The sequence below is a fragment of the Candoia aspera genome, chromosome 1 (assembly GCF_035149785.1).
Source record: "Candoia aspera isolate rCanAsp1 chromosome 1, rCanAsp1.hap2, whole genome shotgun sequence".
NCBI classification, from domain to species: Eukaryota; Metazoa; Chordata; class Lepidosauria; order Squamata; family Boidae; genus Candoia; species Candoia aspera.
In genome coordinates, this window is record NC_086153.1 from 23,930,609 (window position 1) to 23,956,894 (window position 26,286).

Genomic DNA, 26,286 nt, shown 5'->3' on the forward strand with positions numbered 1-26,286 from the left:
CCTGGGCAGTCTCAGCAAGCATAGGTACAAAGCACAGGTCATTGAAGAACAGGCTGTCACAGACATTGTCTTAGGGGTTGAATTCTGTCAAGCAGAGGCTTATATAATGGAAGTTCCTGGCCTCTACTCAGATAAAATCACAGCTGATCAGAGCTGGATACAGAGAGAGGGCTCCTTGACCTCATGAGGAAGAGGGGATCTCTGGGAGATGGGACAAGACAAGAGTTCTTACCACTGCAAAACTCCAGAGGAGACTCTGTAGGGCTGTCTTTGAGTGTTTCCTGTAGAGCAGCAACTGAACCAACCAGCAATAACCAGTCAGGAATTAATAGGTTCATCTTGTGAAAACCTCCAGAAACTCTACAGTATCAGGGGGTCAGAAGCATGGCACCAATCCCAGATTAGGGTTGACGTACATGTAGAGGGGCCCATGGTCTTCATGCCCTAGTCTCATTTGTTTCTACATTGCTTATAATGCCAGAAGTGTTCAAAACTCTTTTTTTTAAACTTCTGGAGTGCTAAGAACCCAAGAAGAGACCTACTTGATCAGACCAGTATCCTATGTTCCCTCAGTGTCCAGCCACAAGCAAGAAATGCACATATTGTAGCCAAGCACAATCCTTCTGGATATATTCCCAGCAGAAGGTATTGAGAGGCCACAAATGCTAAGGTCTCTGAGAAGTGTTCATGCGATTTTCCACAAAAAAATGTTTTCATTTAAAGTTTTTACTTCTGTGGAAAGACAATAATCACAATTTTTGGCTTTTATCTAGGGCTGTTAAAAATCCATCTACGGTGAGCTGCACATTGTGAAACCATTTCATGCTCTTTTTTCCTCCTGCACAAACAATTACCTGCATCACCATGAAATTGACTTTGGTCCCTTTTGAGTGTTGCACAGTTGTTATTATATTGACTGCTGTCTGATATAATTCATCAGCCTTTTAGCTCTTCTTTCTTTTGAGCAGGTTGAACTGGTCCGGAGAGATTATGTGGCCAACGGTGGTTGGGAGACCTTTCTTGCCTATGAAGATCCTGAGCAGGACATCCTGATTGGACTTCTACGTTTGCGGAAGTGTTCAGAGGAGACATTCAGAGCTGAGCTGAAGGGTGGTGTCTCCATTGTCCGGGAGCTCCATGTCTATGGGAGTGTGGTTCCTGTCAGCAGCCGAGATCCCTCTAAATTCCAGCATCAGGTATCTGCAGCTGATTAAACTATAGCAGCAGCGTATAGAAATAAGTCATCTGCCTATTGATTTTTGAACTTTTGGATATCATTTTATAATAAATGTAAAAGTAAGTAAAGTCTCCTTTGAGTCAAGCTGAACTCCAGATGTTCTTATAGACCTGACTAGATAATTCTCTTGGCAGTAAGTTGAATGTGGCTGGTCACTGCCTTCTTCTAGGGATATTTTTTCAACTTAATCTAGCCAGCAGCTGTGATATTTCCTGGCGGTTTCCTATCAAAATACAAATTAGGTCCACTTTTCTTTAGCTTTTTGAGATCAGCCTACATACTAGCACCTAGTGAGGTCTTTTTAACAGTAGCATTATTTGCATTCCAATATTCAAAAACAGTGACATAGATGTTATTTCAATAATGTTTGCATCCCTGTAGCCTGTATCTTTCAGTGCTACAGTACTTGCAGTGTCTGCTAACATGCTAGTCTCCTCTGCTACAGTTTCTTTTGAATGACTGTATACTTCCTTGCACAGTGCTTATAGGTAGAACACTAGTGGTTAGAGCCCAAGTATAGAGAAATGGTGGTCCCTGAAGGAAGGTGAAAAAAAATGGAACAATTTTTTTTTCCTTTTTTTGTTTTGTCAAGTTTTGTGGTGGAAAAATCAGAAATTGGGCATTATGAAAAAAAAATTCATAATACTTTAAAAATATGTATAAGTGTTACAATTTTTTTTCTCTTGGGTTGAGTAAAATGCCTTTTACATCAAGTTTTAAAGAGGCTACATAATATACACGTTTCTCAGTAAGACAGTTTCTACAGCTTGAAAGAACAATGATTCTGGATATTCAGTGTTTTCAGCGCTATAAAATTTAATTTAATATCCAAATCTGGTCCTTAATAGTTAAATTGCATGTTATACCCTTGTACAACAACTTCAGAATTAAAGAACATGGGCTTCTGTAGCAGTAACACTCACTGTCTGCAATATTGGTACATTAGCAGTTTTGCTTCTACAGAAGTCAGAAGGCTGTTCTTTATAGGCATATTTTGCAGCGAATCCCAGTGAACTTAAGAGTAGGCACTTCTATGCTGCTAAGTAAGGCTAGACCACTGTTAGCCGTCAGTGCCAATAGGACAGAGCTAGACAGACTAATGACCTCATGCAGTATAAGACAGGAAGCTTGTAAACGGGGGGTTGTGGTGTCCTAAAGCATCTTTTTGATCCCAACTTCATCCTACAAGTGCTCAAAAAACCACTGAGGCTAAAATCTCATTAAAAATTAGACCAATAACAAGATTTAAAAGCCGAGCAACTGAAACTTAAGCAGTTAGTACCATGAGTCAATAATAATAATAATAATAATAATAATAATACATAAATATATTAATAATACAAATCTAGGACCATGTACCTCGGGATGCAAGCTTCAGAAATCAGATGCCATAATGTTGTTATGCACAGCATCACCTGCTTCCCTCCAGGTGAGAACCCAGAGAGAAGTATAATTTGAAGTACTCAGTTTCCTCTATAGGGACTTGAAGACAAAGCATCTGAAGGCTACTAACCAACTCAAAACTTTCTGCCAACTGAATAGTCCCCATAAGTTTGCAACTCTGAGTTATCTTTGTCACCAGTAGCCAAGCACACCTGGAGCTGAAGAAAGGCTCTGTGTAAAATTATTTCCTCCCCCTGAAGGTTTCATATAATACCCATAGAATTAATTGTTGGAGCATCTGACTGATATGTGTCATTGTTTCTTATGGGTCTATTCTACTCTTTTCTAATTTGATATTCTTCAAATGTCTTTGACTACAGCTGCCATAATTCTCTGCTGTTGGCAAGACAAGGCTAGGTTATATATGTTCGCTGTGTGTGTGACTCCCAGTGACTGCGTGGACAAGTCCCTGCAGTTTGCTTGGCAAGATTTTGGAAGTGGTTTGCCATTGCTTTCTTCCTAGGGCTCAGAGAAAGTGACTGGCCCAAGGTCATCTAGCTGGCTTTGTGCCTAAGGCAGGACTGGAACTCAGTCTCCCAGTTACTAGCCTGGTGCCTTAACCACTAAACCAAACTGGCTCTCATATATATGCTTACTTATTCTATAATTTGGCTTTACTGAGGGAACTGCTCAGCCTATCTATTTCTGGATTATAGATAGACTTAGCAGGGATGGTTTTCTCCATTTACATTTTTGTTATAACACTAAAATTAGTGTATTGGCAAGGATATTTCCTGCTTAACCCTGTTCCTAACACTCCGATTTTCTGGGCAGTGGAAAATTCTTTTTGCATGCTGGTTCATTCAACCATAGGGGAGCCTCCACTTATAGCCTGGTTGTGTTGGCAAGACCCAGAATGCCTCATGCCAGACCCAGATATGATAACATCCATGGAATAAGTTCATGCCACAGTAAATGTGTGTTTTCAAAATGTGTTTATAGTGCATTTTCTTCCACTTCCTTTACCCTCAGTTATCTGCAATGTGGGCTGTGCAGCTGCTTCCCGTTACTGCTTGTTTTCCCCCCCAATAAATGGAATACAACTAAGTAAATATTAAATTAAGTGCCTCTTGAATACGATCATTAGTTGGCCACTTTTGAGCTTTTAGCCGGAATGGAAAAATTATCAGCATGTACTTTATATACCTAATGTTTTAGGTTAAAGTCATTGTGGTTTAAAAAAAGGTATTTTGAAGCATTCTTTCTTGGCTATGTGCATTAGAATGTGACTTCTGTTTGATAGTAATAACCCTGGGCAATGAGGCAGTAGCAATAGAGAAGGGGGAAGGGAGCAGAAAATGAATTCTTACTTCCTGAAAGTGAAATTTCAAAAGCCAGGAGTGGCAAAGTGGTTGACGCACATGGAAGACAAGAGGGAGAAAAATCAGTTGGATAAAGCTAGCACTAACGAAGTGAAATAGATTGAAACGAGGTCCTGGGTGCATGACGCACAAAGATGGGCTGGCGGAATGTAGCTGCGGTACCCCAGAAATGACACTATTTTTCTTCCTCTCCCCCTCCCACGCTTGGCATTCCTAGGGCACGATAGAATACTTTATAACAGATAGGTCATGTAAGGCTGTATTAATTTATGGATAGACCTTCTTGATAAAGAATGGACTGCATTCTTTCTACAAACCCTTTTCTCTGCACCAGCCAATTCCTGCTGGTACAACAGAAAAACATGTTGGGCAGAATTGCTTCAACAGCACAGTTCTTCCTGGGCTGCTGGCTGCCATGGCTGGCTGTTTTGACTACTGCTCTGCTGCCAAGTCACCTCCTAAGCCAGCTGGGTGACCCTGGGCCAGTCACTTTCTCTCAGCCCTAGGAAGGAGGCTATGACAAACAACTTCTGAAAACCTTGCCAAGAAAACTGCAGGGACTTGTCCAGGCAGTCTCTGAGAATTAGACACGATTGAATGGATTAAAAAAAAAATCTCACTGTGAAATCAACAAATATATACCAATACCAAGATGATTGGACTCTTCCCTCCCACACCCACCCCAAAACTGTCTGTCTGTCTGCCTGTCTATCTTTTGGTAAACTCTCTTTTTCAGCCAGCTGAGCTGTCATGTGCTCCCCAGTCTTTTAGAAAGTCAATTCCTACACGATGAGGCATTTCAGGCCACTGTGAAAGCTGGTTCTGTTTGTTTGTTTGTTTGTTTGTTTATATTTCAAATTTCCATCACCGCCCATCTCCCCCGAGAAAGGGACTGGGCAGTTTACAATAAAAATTAAAACACATAATTACAATATAAATACTATATAAAAATAGAATAAATACAGAGTAAAAAATATAAAATCTAGCAGCATAGATCTTGTTTATTGGGGAGAGATCTATAATAGCCACCCCCGAGATGAACTGGCAGCCCTCCCACCCCAAGCAAGGTGGCAGAACCAGGTTTTTAGGTTCTTCCGGAAGTCCGGGAGCGAATGGGCCTCTCTCAACTCCGGGGCCAGAATGTTCCAAAGGGCGGGTGCCACTGCAGAGAAGGCCCGCCTTTACCGGCGGGGTTTGTAGCATGCCCTCTCTGCATGACCGGGTGGGGTGGGTCGATGTTAAGGGGATGAGGCAGTCCCTCAGGTACCCTGGCCCCATGCCATGTAGGGCTTTAAAGGTAATAACCAACACCTTGAATTGGACCTGGAAGCAAACTGGTACCCAGTGCAGCTCGCGCAGCAGTGGTGTCACATGTGCCAATCTTGGGGCACCAATAACTGCTTGTGCGGCCGCATTCTGGACCAGTTGAAGCTTCCGGATACTCTTCAAGGGTAGCCCCATGTAGAGCGCATTGCGATAGTCTATGTGGGAGATGACCAGGGCATGAGTGACTGTTCGGAAGGCCTCTCAATCCAGGAAAGGGCGTAACTGGCTCACAACACAAAGTTGCGCAAAGGCCCTTCTGGCTACGACTGCCACCTGCTCTGCAAGCAGGAGTCGTGAGTCCAGGAGGACCCCCAGATTACGCACCGGGTCTGAATGGGGCAGTGCAACCCGATCCAGAACTAAAGATGATAGTTTCCCAGGTACAGAGGAGCCATCAACCCACAGCCATTCCATCTTACCAGGGTTCAGTTGAAGCCTGTTGTTTCCCATCCAGACCCCCACAGCCCCCAGGCACTTGGAGAGGGCAGCTACCGCATCACTTACCTCACCTGGGATGGAGATATATAACTGAGTATCATTGGCATATTGATGACACCTCATCCCGTAATGACGGATGATCTCGCCCAATGGTTTCATGTAGATGTTGAATAGGAGAGGAGAGGAGAGAGAACCGAACCCTGCGGCACCCCGCAATGGAGGGGTCAAGGGGCAGATCTCTCACTCCCTATCACTACCGATTGGGACTGGCCCTGGAGAAAGGAGGTGAACCAGTGCAAAGCTACGCCACCCACCCCCAACCCCCTGAGCCGACCCAAAAGGATACCATGGTCGATGGTATTGAAAGCCGCTGAGAGGTCAAGAAGAGTCAGGATGGATGCACCCCCTCCATCCCGCTCTCGCCAGAGATCATCCCTAAGTGCGACCAATGCAGTCTCTGTCCCACATACGGGCCTGAAACCTGACTGAAAGGGGTCCAGATAGTCCGTTTCCTCCAGAATCCTCTGGAGCTGCAACGCAAGCACTTTCTCAACTACCTTTCCCAAAAAGGGAAGGTGGGAGACAGGGCTAAAAATGCCCAGTATAGTAGGGTCCAGGGATGGCTTCTTGAGGAGGGAGTGTACCAGTGCCTCCTTGAAGGCAGCCCAAAATTCCCCCTCCCTCAGGGATGTATTAACCATTGCCTGGGCCCAACCACAAGTCACCTCCCAGGCTGACTTTACCATCCAGGAGGGTCAAGGTGGCATATGGTTGCGTTTGCAGTCCGGTGGATCCTGTCCACTTCCTCAGGCCCAACAGGATCAAACCGTTCCCAGATAACAGGGTAAGTACATCCCCTCAGCATCTCCCCAGACTGTGCCTCACGCTTAGGGTCCAACTTAGAATGAATCTGAGCGATTTTATCCTGCAGATGCTCAGAAAACTCCTCCGCACAACCCTGTAAATGGATCACCAAATCCCCCTTACCCAAGAGGGATTGGGTAATCCTAAACAGGGCCACCAGGCGGCATTCTGTGGATGCAATAAGAGCAGAGAAATATTGGCGTTTCGCCGCTCTTACCACCACAAGGTAGGCCTTAATAGCGGCTCTAGCTTGTGTTTGGTCAGATTTGCTCCTTGTCTTTCTCCAGTGGCGCTCTAGACATCTCTTAATCCTCTTCAAAACCCACAGCTCCTCCATAAACCACAGGGAGTGCCGGGTCGGATGAGGCAAGAGAGGTCACACAGGCGCGATCCTGTCCAAGGCCCCCGCCACCTCCCTATTCCAGGCCGCGGCTGTGGCCTCCACTGGGCCGTGCAGTAGGTCCTCAGGTATAACCCCCAGCTCCCTCTGAAACCCTGCCGGGTCCATCAGTCACCGGGGGTGGACCAATGGAATGGGTCCTGCCTCCCTGCGGAGTGGGGCAGCACCAGAGAATCTCAAGGTCACCAGGGCATGATCTGACAATGACAATGGGGATAGATCCAACTCTCCCCTCAGATCACATTGCCACTGCTCCGACAAGAAAACCAAGTCTGGGGTGAGGCCACTGTCTCGAGTCAGGTCCCAAATAATCTGGGACAGGCCCATGGCCGTCATGGTGGCCATGAACTCCTGAGCCACCTCTGAGGCATGCCCCAGGGACAGCAGATTGAAGTCCCCCAGAACCATAAGCATGGGGTACTCCACTGCCAGCCCCGAAATGGCCTCCAGCAGCTCAGGCAGGGAGGTTGTCACACAGCAGGAGGCTGGTACAGCAGCAACACTCCCAACTGTTCTCGGGCACCCAACTTGAAGAACAGGGTCTCACAACCAGCCACTTGTGGAGCAGCGCCCCTGAAGGCCACTAGAGACTCTCGGATCACAACTGCTACCCCTCCTCCCCTGCCCCGGCATCTCAGCTTGTGCCACACCTGAAGTCCGGCTGGGCACATTTCTGAAAGGGGTATTCCCCCTTCTGGGCCCAGCCAGGTCTCAGTGATACATGCCAGGTCAGCCCCCTCCTCTGTGATTAAATCGCATATGAAGGGGGCCTTGTTGTTAACTGACCTGGTGTTAGCAGCAGTCAGATGCCAGGGCTCTCAAGGATCCGCTGACCAGCTCTCGCTCTCGGCACTGTTTGGGCCACCACCTATACACATGTACACACACTCACTGCGCCCCCCCCAACCTCTCTCACTGATCACGGGGGCACCCACCTACCCTCCCCTATCTCTCACTTAGGGGGAATACTCTTACATAAATAAAAACAAGGGCTCCCCACCCATCTCTCACCCGACGGGGAGCACCACCACTCACACCAAGGGGATCCTAAAACCCTCTGCCACCCCCCAGTAATTGAGGAGCAACCATTCCTCCACTACAATGTCCGTTAAGAGGTCCATCGCGCAGGCACGCCCCACTCCTCGAGGCCGGGACCCACCGCTGGGATTCACCATCTCAGGTTCCAGCAGGCAGATTCACTGCGGGGGGTGGGTGGGGGGTGTGAAGTTGCAAGTTATCCCCAACCACCAAGTTCTACTCCAGCCACCAAGTCCTCCAAGCCTGCCAGAGGTCTGCCGGTTCTTCCTCAGCCACCAATCCACCAGGCCTGCCAGAGGTCTGCTAGGCTCCACCACTCCACCTCAGCTTACTGAGCCTCTGCCTGCCGCGACTCGCCCTCTGGGCCTTTGCTCTGCTTCACTAGGCTTCGCCACGCTCCACCACACTCAGCAAGGCCTCACGGCAGGGCCTATCCCACTTCTCCATCCCGTGGACGGCCCACCGGTGTTTCCGAGGCCGCCAGGTCCCACCAGGGCTAATTGAGGGGCAATAGAGGGTCACCAGCTCACCCAACTCTCGGGAGGTCCGCCGGGGCCTGCCACGCTCCACCGCGCCCCATTGCTTCACCGCTCCGCGCTCTGCTGCACCCCGCTGCTTCGGTGCTCCAGGGTCCAGCGTCTCCACCACCAGCCAAGGTATTACGGCCGGGAACCCCTTAAGACTGGCCAAATTGGCCCACAACACTTCCCCAAAACCCCCTGACTGGCACAAAGGGGATAGGGAAGCAGGGTCCTAAAGACACGGATCTCTCCTCCCGGAGCTGCCTGGAGCTGCCCAGAGCCACGACTAGTGTCCACTCCCCTAGTTTAAATAAAATAAGCCTTTTGTGAACCAAACAGTGTTTTGCTCTATTTTGTAAATTCAGTAAATAATTCAGGTAGAACTCTGATATATCTTGATTTGGGGAGATAGGAAATCAAGCTGTTACTAGGATTTCCAAGCATTCCTTGAAATGGAGGACAGTATCAGAAGCGTGTAATTCTCTCTAACTGCCCTGTCTCCCATTTTCCAAAAGATGACAGTTTAAGGAGCTGGAAATAAGCATCCTTAGTCCTCTGCATAGCTTAATTCACCGATAGTAAGAACGGAAGACATAAGGCTCTCACCAAATATTCTAGCCCAGTATATTGGCCTTTTCTCTTAGTTAATAATGAGAAATAACAATGATCAGGGAGACTTAGGTTTAAATCCACCCCAGCCCCAGCCATGAAAGCTTATTGGGTGACTTGGGCCAGGCCAGTCTGTCGCACAAGGCTCTAGAGACCAAAAAAAAAAAAAATGGAGGATGGAGCACTACATAGATCTTCTTGAGTGCTCTGGGAAGAAAGATGGACACAAATGTAACTAATTTTGCCTGATCCTTTTTATCTTAGAAGCTGTAGAACTATGCAATTTTACCCAGAAATAGAGCCTTTCATGACCATGGTTGTCATGGTGAAAAGGCCCGAGGGAGCTTTGTAAAAACACTGTTTTATTTTTGAACCCAGATTATACGTTCATAAATGTGACATGATGATTGTAACTGCATTGCCTTTTAAAAGGCTTCCGTATTGTTCTGCCAAGTGTCCAAGCGGTGATCAGGTGCTCAAACAATTGGTTCTTTTAGATCCAGAGACAATAAGCACACAAGTGGATAAAGAGGTTTTAAGCATTATTAACATAAGCAAACAGATTTAAACAGAAACATAGTTTAGGCAGATTAAACAGAAGCATACACAGCATAATATAAAGAAAGAAAAAATCATAACATACCAAGCAAGTTGATACCCAATCTCCCATAGGCTGTCAGGAGCCCCTTAATAAGGACAGCGGAGGTACCCCAGGGTGGCTCAATTTCCACAGCACCCAGCGCTCGGGTCCGTGCAGAAGCTCCCAAACACAAAAGGCAATCCTAAGGGTTTTTTTCCAAAGTCTGGCCCTAAAACCTCGTGACCCTCTTTCCACGGTACGGAGGCTGCAGGATCTGACCTTGACGGGAGAGTTCCCAGGGTCTGGAGCACCTGTTTAATCCAAGAGCCTGGAAAACTATACAGATAAGCTGGTGCTTAACAAAAACAATCTTTGGGTTTTCTCTTGTCCCCCACATTCTAAACAGAAATAAAAAACAAGCCAGCTAAACATTAGTATAACTTAAAATAAACTCTAAACGTCTTCATGTGAAGGAGAAAAATCAAAATATTAACTTAAACTCCTTGAAATACAATCGTCTTCCGCATTGCCACTACACGTATCTGATAAGTAGCAGAAAATAATTGACCCTATTATAACAGGTACATTTAAGAACTAAAATGTTTTTCTTCAGTGATTTTTAGATGCAATTTGTTTTGTTTTCAAGTCAGACTGCCCATCTAAAACTTGAAGATAAAACCACAAAAAATATTTCCTCAGATGCATCAAAGACTATTCTGATCTGCAGCTATTTCTGATTGACTAGACAAGAGGGACTTCAGCAAAGGATCGTTACCTTGTCGTGGTGCTGGAGCTTGAGCACCTCAATGATGCCATGAGCTAAACCGTGAAGAGCCACCCAAGACGGGAAGGTCATGACAGAGAGGTCAGACTAAATGCGATCCCTGGGGAAGGTAATGGCAACCCACCTCAGTATTCTTGCCGTGAAAACTAAATGGATCAGTACAACCAGAGATATGTCGGTATACCATCGGAAGATGAGACCCCCAGGTCGGAAGATGGTCAAAATGCTACTGGGGAGGAACAGAGGATGAGCTCAACTAGCCCCAGACGTGATGACGCAGCTAGCTCAAAGCCAAAAGGACGGCTAGCGGCCAACGGTGCTGGTGGTGAACGGCGAATCCGATGTTCTAAGGATCAACACACCATCGGAACCTGGAATGTAAGATCTATGAGCCAGGGCAAATTGGATGTGGTTATTGGTGAGATGTCAAGATTAAAGATAGACATTCTGGGCGTCAGTGAACTGAAATGGACTGGAATGGGCCACTTCACATCAAATGACCACCAGATCTACTACTGCGGACAAGAGGACCACAGAAGAAATGGAGTAGCCTTCATAATTAATAGTCAAGTGGCTAAAGCAGTGCTTGGATACAACCCAAAAAACGACAGAATGATCTCAATTCAAATTCAGGGCAAGCCATCTAACATCACAGTGATCCAAATATACGCCCCAACCACAAATGCTGAAGAAGCTGAAGTAGAGCAGTTCTATGAGGATCTGCAGCACCTACTGGACAACACGCCTAAAAGAGATGTTATTTTCATCACAGGAGACTGGAATGCTAAGGTGGGCAGTCAAATGACACCTCGAATTACAGGTAAGTATGGCCTGGGAGAACAAAACGAAGCAGGACACAGGCTGATAGAATTTTGCCAAGACAATTCACTCTGCATAACAAACACTCTCTTCCAACAACCTAAGAGACGGCTTTATACATGGACTTCACCAGATGGACAACACCGAAATCAGATTGATTACATCCTTTGCAGCCAAAGGTGGCGGACATCTGTACAGTCGGTAAAAACAAGGCCTGGAGCTGACTGTAGTTCAGATCACGAACTTCTTCTTGCACAATTTAGGATCAGACTAAAGAGATTAGGGAAGACCCACAGATCAGCTAGATATGAGCTCACTAATATTCCTAAGGAATATGCAGTGGAGGTGAAGAATAGATTTAAGGGACTGGACTTAGTAGATAGGGTCCCGGAAGAACTCTGGACAGAAGTTGGCATCATTGTTCAGGAGGCAGCAACAAAATACATCCCAAAGAAAGAGAAAACCAAGAAGGCAAAATGGCTGTCTGCTGAGACACTAGAAGTAGCCCAAGAAAGAAGGAAAGCAAAAGGCAACAGTGATAGGGGGAGATATGCCCAATTAAATGCAAAATTCCAGAGGTTAGCCAGAAGAGATAAGGAATTATTTTTAAACAAGCAATGCGCGGAAGTGGAAGAAGACAATAGAATAGGAAGGACAAGAGACCTCTTCCAGAAAATTAGAAACATTGGAGGTAAATTCCAGGCAAAAATGGGTATGATCAAAAACAAAGATGGCAAGGACCTAACAGAAGAAGAAGAGATCAAGAAAAGGTGGCAAGAATATACAGAAAACCTGTATAGGAAGGATAACAATATCGGGGATAGCTTTGACGGTGTGGTCGGTGAGCTAGAGCCAGACATCCTGAAGAGTGAGGTTGAGTGGGCCTTAAGAAGCATTGCTAATAACAAGGCAGCAAGAGACGACAGCATCCCAGCTGAACTGTTCAAAATCTTGCAAGATGATGCTGTCAAGGTAATGCATGCTATATGCCAGCAAATTTGGAAAACACAAGAATGGCCATCAGACTGGAAAAAATCAACTTATATCCCCATACCAAAAAAGGGAAACACTAAAGAATGTTCAAACTATCGAACAGTGGCACTCATTTCACATGCCAGTAAGGTAATGCTCAAGATCCTGCAAGGGAGACTTCAGCACTTCATGGAGCGAGAATTGCCAGATGTACAAGCTGGGTTTAGAAAAGGCAGAGGAACTAGAGACCAAATTGCCAATATCCGCTGGATAATGGAAAAAGCCAGGGAGTTTCAGAAAAACATCTATTTCTGTTTTATTGACTATTCTAAAGCCTTTGACTGTGTGGACCATAACAAATTGTGGCAAGTTCTTAGTGGTATGGGGATACCAAGTCATCTTGTCTGCCTCCTGAAGAATCTGTATAATGACCAAGTAGCAACAGTAAGAACAGACCACGGAACAACAGACTGGTTTAAGATTGGGAAAGGAGTACGGCAGGGCTGTATACTCTCACCCTACCTATTCAACTTGTATGCAGAACACATCATGCGACAAGCTGGGCTTGAGGAATCCTAGGCTGGAGTTAAAATCTCTGGAAGAAACATTAACAATCTCAGATATGCAGATGATACCACTTTGATGGCTGAAAGTGAAGAGGAGCTGAGGAGCCTTATGATGAAGGTGAAAGAAGAAAGTGCAAAAGCTGGTTTGCAGCTAAACCTCAAAAAAACCAAGATTATGGCAACCAGCTTGATTGATAACTGGCAAATAGAGGGAGAAAATGTAGAAGCAGTGAAAGACTTTGTATTCCTAGGTGCAAAGATTACTGCAGATGCTGACTGCAGTCAGGAAATCAGAAGACGCTTAATCCTTGGAAGAAGAGCAATGACAAATCTCGATAAAATAGTTAAGAGCAGAGACATCACACTGACAACAAAGGCCCGCATAGTTAAAGCAACGGTGTTCCCTATAGTAACATATGGCTGCGAGAGCTGGACCATAAGGAAGGCTGAGTGAAGGAAGATCGATGCTTTTGAACTGTGGTGTTGGAGGAAAATTCTGAGAGTGCCTTGGACTGCAAGAAGATCCAACCAGTCCATCCTCCAGGAAATAAAGCCAGACTGCTCACTTGAGGGAATGATATTAAAGGCAAAACTGAAATACTTTGGCCACATAATGAGAAGACAGGACACCCTGGAGAAGATGCTGATGCTAGGGAGAGTGGAAGGCAAAAGGAAGAGGGGCCGACCAAGGGCAAGATGGATGGATGATATTCTAGAGGTGACGGACTTGTCCCTGGGGGAGCTGGGGGTGTTGACGACCGACAGGAAGCTCTGGCGTGGGCTGGTCCATGAAGTCACGAAGAGTCGGAAGCGACTAAACGAATAAACAACAACAAAGACAAGAGGGAATAAAACAACAACCCTGTAGGAAAATGAAATGGTGATTATGTTAATATTGGTTATTGACAAATATCAGATTTGCATGCATTCTTTTGTATGGAGAGTAGCTTGTTTGTCATATACAGAATGAATTGCATGACTGGCAGTTGAATCCTATGTCATAGTATGAATGAAGCAAATGAAGCCCCAACAGAGTAGATTAACATTGCTGGATCCTGTAAAAATGGTACCATAGTATACATGGGATGCCACCAGTTGAAATTTGGTTTTCTTACAGCGTTTGTTTCTTCTACATCTTTCTTGGATGGCCTGTATTGCTAGTGTGTTATCATTTGGAGTTGGGCAATTGTTTCTAAGAAAGTACAGGCCAATCACTAAGATTTATGAGTGGGAAGGCTTCTTTTCCAAGCTGAGTTGGACCTCATATGTTTGAATTGGTTTTAGTTGAGCACTAGATGGGACAAGTGATGTTCTGTCATTTTGTTTTCTAAATCTCTCCTGTAGTGGGTTATTCTAGAGTACCAGCCTGGACTTGCTAATCTGCTTTTTCAGTTCACTGGCTGGATATGGCAGTTTGAGAAATACCCAGTGTAAATTGCTGTGAATCTCTGCTTCATGGGTGGGCAGATAACAGCCCACAACACACACACACACACACACACAAGATTGTACTGCCAAAATTAAGTGGCAAACTGTCCAGAGATGGAATTGTTTTGCCTCTCAGAGGTTTCCTGTTCCTACTTAAAAATAAAACCCAAAACAGCCGCCTGAAGGCCATAAAAAAACTCAGCCCCATTCTCCTTCCAGTGGTGTTATAACATCACCAGAGGACCTCTTATGCTCCTTCAGAAGACTAAGGGACCAAGTTGTGGGTCCTAGCCTGGGGAAATTGCTTTCTTCTGCTCCTTCTGATAAGTCTAAGTAGCTACGTAGCATTGTAGGATGTGGCTGTATGTTTTCTGATATTGTGGGCAAAAGCATCTGAGTATAGTATAGTAGTTAGTAGGATTTCAGCAGTATATAGAGCATGTGTGTACCTTAGGTAGTTTCACAGTACTGTCCTGAAATTTAATTAATTAATTACAAGGCTTCTATCCTAGTCCAGTCATAACTAACTCTGTACATACATACTGTTCAATTTTTGGATAAGCAATACTATACACAGTGCAGAAAAATAGTAAGAGGCAATATATAGTAAAGCTAAAGACCAGAAAGAAAAGAAAATTTAACTGAATCTAGTTTATACCAAGACCATTCACTATACCTTTCCACAATTTTCTATCCTTGCAAACCAACCTTGCTTCTGCTTTTTTTTTTTTTTTGGTGCCTTGTTTGTGAAGTCAATGAGTTCCTCCAAAAGAGAGAGGTGAGAAGTTTAAAGACCAAAAGATAATGTTTGGAGTGTGTATCAAACATAGTTGGATACTGTCTATCTAACATTCCTTGCAAATTGTTAGAATTCTCAGCCTAACAATCAGTGGCATATCTTCATACTTCTAATGTCACTACCTGCATGAAAGCTGTATTTTACATGAAATACATATTTATGTACTTGTCTATAAATACATTAAATAACCAAGAGGAGATCACATATCTTTGTCTTATTCCTTGATCAAACATTGAACCATTCATTAAGCTTTCCATTTATTCTCATGTAAACATTTCATCCTATTTAGCAATTAACCTTAAACTCTATTTTCATATTATCATATGCTTTCTCTAAACCAATAAGCCCGCAATAAACTTTCTCCCATTCATACTTCCTCAGTGACTTACTAAAGAGCAGAAATCTGGTCGCTCTATACTCTGCCCCAGCATAAAGCCACACTGCGATTCCCAGATTTTGCTCACTGTCACCTCTTACACTTTTTCAGTCAGATTTTTCTCAAACGCTTTCTCAGCACACATAGCAAACTGTCTGCAGTTTTTGCATTCAGTCCTCGTATCTTTTCCTGTGTATACGAGAAGAGTAAAGATTTCCAGTTGTCAGGCATAGTTGTAGTCTTCACAATCATATTAAACAAGTTGCACAACCACTCCGTGACAAAACCATATCCATATTTTAAAATTTCCCTAGTTACCCTGCAGGCTTACTGTTCTTCAGCACTTTCACTGTATTTGTTACTTCCCCTTCACCCGTTTTTTCCTGGACACTGACACAACGTTCACTTCAGTTCTGTACTTCAACATATTTCTTTCATTCCCATATAGATTTCTAAAATATTCCTTCAGCATTCTCTTATTTTAGCTTCCTTCCAAATCATTCGATCTCTGTTGTTTTTAATTCCTTTCACTCTGCTGGAGGCTCATAGTTTAGCCCACTTCACTTAAATCATTATTTCCATTAAAACCACTCTGCCTTTCCTCTGCTTCTTAATCTTGTTCCTTGTTCTTTTACTATGTTCCTTGAAACTATATTTTATTCTCTATGGGCATGCAATAGCTTTCATTCTCATTTTCTGCATTAATTATTCCCTTATATGCATGTCCACAACCTTTTTTCATTTCTGCATGCCAACACACATCCTTGTTCATATTTCTCCAGACACCTCTATGATATTCCATAACATAATTCTTTTTGCTCTGTTCCAAGCAGCTTCCACATCCTCTTTCTACATTTTGTCAGGAAATTTAAAATCTAATACTTTTTCTTATAAGATTCATATTTTCTCTCTGCATGCATTCTACTTTCACACTTGTTTTTTTCACATCTTTCCTTTTCTTCCATGTCCATTTTCCCAGACATACTCCTGACTTTACCAAAAAAAGGTCTGTTCTATATCCAGAATATCTCACTAACCATGTAGCCTTCACAAATGTTCTGTCTTTTGTTATAAGCAAGCATATCAATAATCGTTTCTATTCATTTATTTTCCTGCTGCACCGATGAGTAGAATTATGTTTAAACCACATATATGAAATAATATATTTCTCTATGCAGTCACAAAACCATCACTATTCTTGTCCATTTTGTGTCTCCAGATGGCTCAATCACTTTTTCTGTATTCAGCTTGTTCCCACCCATCCATCCATTTCACCTAACAAAATAATGCTTTCCCTTGGGTTGCATTCATTTAGAATGTTGCCTAGTTTTTTTCCCAAAACTCATCCTTGGTTCTTCCATTATCACATTATTCACAAAACATGCTTTCCTCAACCTATGAATTCTTTCTTTGATACGCAGCCACAAAAGCCTAAGTAATACCAATTCATACTTTCTGACATAGATTTTAGCTCTTTCATTCATAACACCTTCATTTCCTTGTGCATATATTTTAACTTCACAAGATTGGACCACCTTCATTCAGATCTATTATATCTTTCCCTTTTCTCTTAGTGTCACAAACACAGAACATATCCACAGTCAACCTTTGATTTTATAGACTTTGGTTCAGCTGATTTTGGATGTAACAGGCAAAATCTAAGTTTACGCTTTACCCCAAATAACAAAATCCATTGTTTGCAAATGAGTCTGGACAATGCTCATACATTATCTAAAATTTATGTACATTTTACTCATGCATAAAATCCCATTTAATGGACATTAGGCTTTAACAGACTTCCAATTAGTCTGTTAAATCAAGCATTTAGTCTATTTTTATTTCTTCATTTCATTTGTTAAGTCAGATTCTTCACCATTTACTCTCAAGTTGTAATCCTCCATATGTCGTGAACATCATTAGAGAAGCCTGTCAAAGGTTGGGGAAGGAGTCAGAAACTTTCCAGACACACACACACACACACTTACAGAAATACACACATACTGTTTTTCTCTAAACTATAATAATGTTTATTATTACAATGCTTTTCAAGTAAATAATTTGTGCTGATTTGTAGTATATACAGTGGCCATAGCTTAACAAACTACATATATTTTTATATGGAGATGTTCGTGATTTCTTAACCATCTTGCTCTTCCTCCCTGATACACACAGGTGTTACTTATCACAACTTTTATATGCGTACTCCATTAGACAGCTTCAATATTTTCACGTCTTGAACTTGCTTTTAGTCTAGAGAGAAGGCAGGAAGGAGAGGAAAATAACTCTTTCCTAGATTCCTTGGAATTCCAGCACCTCGGTCAAGCTTTCTTCACTGACTTTCAGTCTGCCCTTTCCAAATACTAGCCTTTTGACCAGCCAGTCCACACAACCAGATCTCTTTCTGATTCTTCTTGCACCTGCTGGGTTGTCATTTGCTGATTCCTCCTCCAACTCTGCCTGGATTCGTGTACCACCTCCAATCCACACAGTTCACATACAATGCCAGCCAAGTCCAAAAACCTCCTCCATATCCTAATAAACCTACCTCTTTTATACACTTTCACTAAAAGGTAGACATGCCTGCTCTCAGGCATCTTAATTAAACAAGAAGCTTCTAGGGTTGATGTGGCACTTGGGTTTTGGCAAGTAGGGAAAAAGCTTCAACTTTCAGGCTAATTCACAATTCTGTCCCAGTCACCCTGCCATACAGCCCATAGATCCTGACTTTCTGCCATCCATCATGGCTTTGTTCAGATGAGTCTTTCAGATGGTAATTTTAGTTAGATAGAGAAAATATAGACTAGATTATGAGCCTTAGTCATACCCATGCTGTAGGCAGCATTATTTGCTAAAGCTGAAGATTGTATCATCCATTTCAGTACATTTTTGCTAGTGTTCCACAGGTGCCCAGTGTTACCCAAATCATGCTCCCATTATTCTAGGCAAGGTAGGATCTCTAATCTAGAGATGGATTTGCAAGCCAACATAGTGGGGATCCTACCAACTCAGAGGTACATGTGTTGTCCTGATAAAGGATGTCTCAGCATTCTCTTTTGGGTTTTTTGTTTGGTGTTGCCATAACAGATCAACATGCCTATCCCATAGGAACTGGTACATTTGTAGTTAGTTTCCCCTAGTTAGAAACAAGCAAATGTTTGAGCAATTTTTAAACATTTCTTTTTTTCCTTTTCCTCAATCATATCTGCCTCTCCATAGCCCACCTACCACCTTCTAAGAATTGAATGGTTCTGCCAGCGAATTTCTAAATCAGTGTTTTTCAAGCTTGGCAGCTTTCAGATGTGTGGACCAACTCCCAGAATTGAAGAGCTGGCTGGGGAATTCTGGGAGTTGAAGTCCACACATCTGAAAGCTGCCATGGTTGAGAAACACTGCTCTAAATTATAAGCACCCTGTATGCTCGAAACTTACATTTGTCTGCCTTTATACTATTCCCTTTTCCTAGGGATTTGGGATGCTGCTCATGGAGGAGGCGGAGAGAATTGCTAAAGAAGAGCATGGCTCATGGAAGATAGCTGTCATTTCAGGTAATACTGGTAAATATGTAAGTATGTTCCCACATAGGGGGCAGGCTTTGTTAACTGGTGAATGGGAAAGAAAATGTTGAACAGCTAAATATCTGAAAATTGCTAAAGAAATCGAGAAAAAGCTTTCTAGAACAGAAGTCTTAGTCTTTGGCAGAGGGAGCATTTTGTTATTTTTTTTTAAAAAGGCAGTAATGTATATTTATATCAAGTACCTATGGTTTGATAAGATGTTATTTCTTATTTCTCTATTTCTACATATGCTCATGCTTCCAGGGAAAAGGGACTAGCAATATGTCATCAAATATACTGTAGGTCAGATAACTAGAATCAACAGCTTCTGTAATACACTTTCCATGCAATTGACTATTGGCGATTTTGACCAGACCACAATGTCCAACTGTGTTGTTACTGGAATTTGAATGGTGAATAGTCTGTCCTTTAAATCTGCATGATATATCTAGGATACAGTTGTAAGGCTACTCTTTCCCTCCCTCAGGTGGTCTCTGGATGCTCTGTCCAGTTGTGATCTGGAAAAATTATTTCTGGCTATTGACAAACCCCAGCCCCAAATAATGCTCTTCTCCAAATTGTGTAAATCAGGGGTGGGCAGCTATACTAGCCATTTCTAAGCACCATAGCTAGTAGGGAAGGATTATAGGAATTGCTCTCTAGTAAAATCTGGTTGGCTACTTCTGAACATACTCCTGATGTGCATGCTTATTTTTTAAAGAGAAAGGTGCTATGGTTCAAATCTATCTAGGGAGCATATCCTGTACCTTCCTAATTCTGAGGAATTCCTGCACTTTGCACAGGAATAAGATTGATATTCACTCCTAGTTCTGCACTGAACTGAAAGTTACATCAATCTGCCGATACGATCATAAATTTACACACGGTACCCACAGTCTGCTGGAAACTGTGGCGGACTCTTCAAAGTCAAATTGAAGAGAGGGTTGCAGAGGGAAGGAGGGGAAAGGGAAGTCCCCATTATGTGTGCATTCTACTGTTCACCTATTAATAAATTCAGCCTAGTAGGTAACACTCTTGAGAAAAAGTCCAGAATAAATTTAAACCCATCAAAGAGTAAGACAGCCAGGAGAAGGCCTGAAGGAAAAAGCCTAGGCAATAGTACTTTTCCTAGTTATTCTTCAGTTTCAGGATGTTTTAGGAGTTTAGCTTTGGGGAAGGGAAGGATAAGATCTTATTACCATCTTGAATTTTATATTTTATATTTTCTGTATTTTTATATTTGTATCTGTATTTATGTGTATTTATACTTATATTATATTGTAGTGTTTTTAGTGATTTGTCATTTTATTATCTGGGTGAGATGGGTGGTAGAGAAATTTGACAAATAAATAAATTAATTAATTAAAATTTTAAAATTCTGATTGCCATCCTTGTCCAAGCAACCAGTCTTTCTTGCATTGCAGTAAGTGATAAAAGTGGGGCCTCGCTGACACTTTCTGATGGCCCAGTAAAGAGATCAGTCAAGGAAGGAGGATGAGAAGTTTGACCCTTATTCATGGCAGTTAATATGATATAGAGCATGTCTTGCACAATGAAAAAGCAAAAGGCAAATGACAGCAGGGTGTTTCCCGTCTGTTGCTGTTCATTCTAATCTTGCCATTTACACTAAGTGTATTGCAAACTGGATAAAGTGTTTTTAAGGCTGCTGTTTTCAGTTGTTCAAGGAAGGCTCCATTGTCTCCTGCAAATGCAGACAGTGGTGGACTGAAGTTGCTGCGAAAAAACAGAACACTTCCTTGTTCCTTTCTATAAGTTTATCCCTTCTGAAGTCACCCTCCATGGATAGAGAAAGCAGTAGTCATTCATCACAATCTATCTACTTTTTTCATTGTTTTCCTGAAAATGAGAGTTACATTTTCACTGAAAGCATTTATTGATTTATTTCCATTTTGATGTGGCCAAATCAAATTATTTAAACTCTTAAAGACAGAAAATAAATTAAAATAACATCAATATAAAAGAACATAACATAAAACAGAAAGTGCAAAAGCTGGCTTGCAGTTAAACCTCAAAAAAACCAAGATTACGGCAACCAGCTTGATTGATAACTGGCAGATAGAGGGAGAAAATGTAGAAGCAGTGAAAGACTTTGTATTTCTAGGTGTGAAGATTACTGCAGATGCTGACTGCAGTCAGGAAATCAGAAGACGCTTAATCCTTGGGAGAAGAGCAATGACCAATCTCGATAAAATAGTTCAGAGCAGAGACATCACACTGACAACAAAGGTCCGCATAGTTAAAGCAATGGTGTTCCCTGTAGTAACATATGGCTGTGAGAGCTGGACCATAAGGAAGGCTGAGAGAAGGAAGATAGATGCTTTTGAACTGTGGTGTTGGAGGAAAATTCTGAGAGTACCTTGGACTGCAAGAAGATCAAACCAGTCCATCCTCCAGGAAATAAAGCCAGACTGCTCACTTGAGGGAACGATATTAAAGGCAAAACTGAAATACTTTGGCCACATAATGAGAAGACAGGATACCCTGGAGAAGGTGCTGATGCTAGGGAGAGTGGAAGGCAAAAGGAAGAGGGGCTGACCAAGGGCAAGATGGATAGATGATATTCTAGAGGTGACGGACTCGTCCCTGGGGGAGCTGGGGGTGTTGACGACTGACAGGAAGCTCTAGCGTGGGCTGGTCCATGAAGTCACGAAGAGTCGGAAGCGACTAAACGAATAAACAACAACAAAACATAAAACAATCCATGTAATACAATATAACATTCATAACATATCATGATAGCAGAAATTTACTCTGGAGGGAATGAGTTGCCAAAGGCCCTGCAAAATAACTCTGTTTTAGCAGCCTTCCTGAAAGACACCAAAGTTGAGGCTAATCTGACTTTTGAAGGGAGGCCACATGAGAGCTACTACATAAAAACATTGGTCCTGGGTGTCCCATAATCTTACCTCCCATGGGTTGGAGACACTTAGAAATTTATTTATTTGTTTGTTTATTTCTTTGTCAAATTTATATAGTTGCCCATCTCACAACAAGTGACTCTGGGCAGCATAGAACAAGGCTGTACAACAAAGAAATCCCAAGTGGGTCAAGAAAACATGATGGGTTAGTTCTGCTTACTCTAGGCAGTATTATGAATAGCAAGGAGCCAAGCCACTGAGGACTTAAACAGCCAACACCAGCATTTTGAATTGGACTTGTAAGCTTAATGGTAACCAATGTAGTGCCTACATTATGGGGGTCACATGATTGCAGTGGATTTGGAGAAGTCTATAACAAGCCTTTCCGCATGGTGATTTGTCTTTTTTGGGCAATTAAGTAGTGGATGATGTGCAAAAGTTTAATAGTATGCCTAATTCTAGATGTGTGCAAAATTTCATTTTGAAAGGTTTTGAATGTGAAATGCTATGAACTGTTCCTTCTACAATGCAATGGTTCCTCAGTGAGAAAAGAGATGTGTCAAACATTCTGGGAATGATTTAAGTATGAAACAGAGCTGTTCCAAGCATGACATATTTTGAAAATACTGAAGACTGCCTACTTCATGCTGTATCTAGGATGTTTTGTGAACTTTTGCATTCCAAAACATTTTGAGAGAAAACTTTTTGCACTCATAGCCAAGCCAACTCTTCTTTAGATGGGAACGTTGCCACTCCATTGACTAGATGAATTCTGCTATTTTAAAAGGCAATTTTACATTACATCTTTGGTAACACTTTATGCACTATGCTTCTTATCAGTGTCATAGTTATCTGGTCTACCTGAAAAGGCAGGATGGAGAGCTTGTGCCCCTTCAGATGTTGATCTATAGCCTCCAGCACCAATCAGCTCTTGGCTGAAGCTGCTGGGGCCTGTAGCTTAACAACATCTTGGGTGAGCCCTAGATTTCCCACCCCAATTCTATGAAATCAAGAATTTGGCTTGAAAATACGTGTTGTAACAGCTTTCTCTCTGACTAAGGGCCTCATATTGCCAGATACATGCTTCCTTCCTTTCTTCCCAAGCACATTGTGCATAAAGTGTTACCAAAGATGTTTTGCTGATCTCAAGTTGGGCCACTTGAACTTCCTTCAGCAACTTCTCTCACTTTCTTTCTGTCACACTCTCACTCACCCTCGCATTGTTTCAAATATACCAGAGATGCTAATTTTTGGTTGATTATTCTCATTTTCATTATAAAGAAGCAGAGAAGAGAAAGCGCTTGAAGGGAGTTTAAGTGCACATTTTGAAGCAGCATGAAATGCATGAGCATGATATTGTGGTAGAAGCCTCCATGCAGTCTTTAGAAAGTTAGATGTACTTTAGGAGATACAGACTCTCACTTTCTCTCAGTTGGGAATTATTTTTACTGCAAAATTGATGAATCTCTTTATATATATTCAATATATATAAAATACACAAAGCAAACAAAAAATGATAGAAAGTAAGATAAAGAGAAAAGGAAATGAAAAAGAAAAAAGAAACGTACAGTTATGCTTTTTGCCCTTCTTTCTATCAAGTAATTATCTTATTTTTTCCCCAACCTCTCCATCCCTTTTTAAATCCCCGAATCCCAAAATCATCAATTCAGTCTTCTTTGTTCAACAAAAAATCCATATAAGGTTTCCAGTCTTTCAAACAAATCTTTGTCATTTTTCCAAATTAGTGAATATCATGGAGGAGGCAGGATATATTTCTAGAAATGGGAGCTTCCCCCAATTTAAAATCGCATCCTTTTGAAGAAGTTTCTTGGGAGACCTCATGGTCTCCAGCATCGCATGTATCTGACCTGTGCCCTAAAGTAGATTTCCATCTCTTTTGTTGTTTATTCGTTCAGTTGCTTCCGACTCTTCGTGACTTCATGGACCAGCCCACGCCAGAGCTTTCTGTCAGTCGTCAACACCCCCAGCTCCCCTAGGGACAAGTCCGTCACCTCTAGAATATCATCCATCCACCTTGCCCGTGGTCGGCCCCTCTTCCTTTTGCCCTCCACTCTCCCTAGCATCAGCATCTTCTCCAGGGTGTCCTGTCTTCTCATTAGGTGGCCAAAGTATTTCAGTTTTGCCTTTAATATCATTCCCTCAAGTGAGCAGTCTGGCTTTATTTCCTGGAGGATGGACTGGTTGGATCTTCTTGCAGTCCAAGGCACTCTCAGAATTTTCCTCTAACACCACAGTTCAAAAGCATCTATCTTCCTTCTCTCAGCCTTCCTTATGGTCCAGCTCTCGCAGCCATATGTTACTACGGGGAACACCATTGCTTTAACTATGCGGACCTTTGTTGTCAGTGTGATGTCTCTGCTCTGAACTATTTTATCGAGATTGGTCATTGCTCTTCTCCCAAGGATTAAGCGTCTTCTGATTTCCTGACTGCAGTCAGCATCTGCAGTAATCTTCACACCTAGAACTACAAAGTCTTTCACTGCTTCTACATTTTCTCCCTCTATTTGCCAGTTATCAATCAAGCTGGTTGCCATAATCTTGTTTTTTTTTTTGAGGTTTAGCTGCAAGCCAGCTTTTGCACTTTCTTCTTTCACCTTCATCATAAGGCTCCTCAGTTCCTCTTCGCTTTCAGCCATCAAAGTGGTATCATCTGCATATCTGAGATTGTTAATGTTTCTTCCAGCGATTTTAACTCCAGCCTTGGATTCCTCAAGCCCAGCATGTCGCATGATGTGTTCTGCGTACAAGTTGAATAGGTAGGGTGAGAGTATACAGCCCTGCCGTACTCCTTTCCCAATCTTAAACCAGTCCGTTGTTCCGTGGTCTGTTCTTACTGTTGCTGCTTGGTCGTTATACAGATTCTTCAGGAGGCAGACAAGATGACTTGGTATCCCCATACCGCTAAGAACTTGCCACAATTTGTTATGGTCCACACAGTCAAAGGCTTTAGAATAGTCAATAAAACAGAAATAGATGTTTTTCTGAAACTCCCTGCCCTTTTCCATTATCCATCGGATATTGGCAATTTGGTCCCTAGTTCCTCTGCCTTTTCGAAACCCAGCTTGTACATCTGGCAATTCTCGCTCCATGAATTGCTGAAGTCTACCTTGCAGGATCTTGAGCATTACCTTACTGGCATGTGAAATGAGTGCCACTGTTCGATAGTTTGAACATTCTATAGTGTTTCCCTTTTTTGGTATGGGGATATAAGTTGATTTTTTCCAATCTGATGGCCATTCTTGTGTTTTCCAAATTTGCTGGCATATAGCATGCATTACCTTGACCGCATCATCTCGCAAGATTTTGAACAGTTCAGCTGGGATGCCGTCGTCTCCTGCTGCCTTGGTATTAGCAATGCTTCTTAAGGCCCATTCAACCTCACTCTTCAGGATGTCTGGCTCTGGCTCACTGACCACACCATCAAAGCTATCCCCGATATTGTTATCCTTCCTATACAGGTCTTCTGTATATTCTTGCCACCTTTTCTTGATCTCTTCTTCTTCTGTTAGGTCCTTGCCATCTTTGTTTTTGATCATACCCATTTTTGCCTGGAATTTACCTCCAATGTTTCTAATTTTCTGGAAGAGGTCTCTTGTCCTTCCTATTCTATTGTCTTCTTCCACTTCCACGCATTGCTTGTTTAAAAACAATTCCTTATCTCTTCTGGCTAACCTCTGGAATTTTGCATTTAATTGGGCATATCTCCCCCTATCACTGTTGCCTTTTGCTTTCCTTCTTTCTTGGGCTACTTCTAGTGTCTCAGCAGACAGCCATTTTGCCTTCTTGGTTTTCTCTTTCTTTGGGATGTATTTTGTTGCCGCCTCCTGAGCAATGTTGCGGACTTCTGTCCATAGTTCTTCCAGGACCCTATCTACTAAGTCCAGTCCCTTAAATCTATTCTTCACCTCCACTGCATATTCCTTAGGAATATTAGTGAGCTCATATCTAGCTGATCTGTGGGTCTTCCCTAATCTCTTTAGTCTGATCCTAAATTGTGCAAGAAGAAGTTCATGATCGGAACTACAGTCAGCTCCAGGTCTTGTTTTTACCAACTGTATAGATGTCCGCCACCTTTGGCTGCAAAGGATGTAGTCAATCTGATTTCGGTGTTGTCCATCTGGTGAAGTCCATGTATAAGGCCGTCTCTTAGGTTGCTGGAAGAGGGTGTTTGTTATGCACATTGAGTTGTCTTGGCAAAATTCTATCAGCCTGTGTCCTGCTTCGTTTTGTTCTCCCAGGCCATGCTTACCTGTAATTCCAGGTGTCATTTGACTGCCCACCTTAGCATTCCAGTCTCCCGTGATGAAAAT

At 42.7% G+C, this 26,286-nt stretch overlaps 1 protein-coding gene across 1 annotated transcript in view; it reads left to right on the top strand.

Moving 5' to 3' along the window:
• Positions 1–26,286, top strand: part of ELP3 (elongator acetyltransferase complex subunit 3) — a 107,713-nt gene that overhangs the window by 63,723 nt on the left and 17,704 nt on the right. The window contains exons 13-14 of the mRNA XM_063300645.1: positions 969–1,196; positions 18,986–19,067. Of these exons, the coding sequence (XP_063156715.1) occupies positions 969–1,196; positions 18,986–19,067 (310 nt within the window). The remainder of the gene's footprint in view (positions 1–968; positions 1,197–18,985; positions 19,068–26,286) is intronic.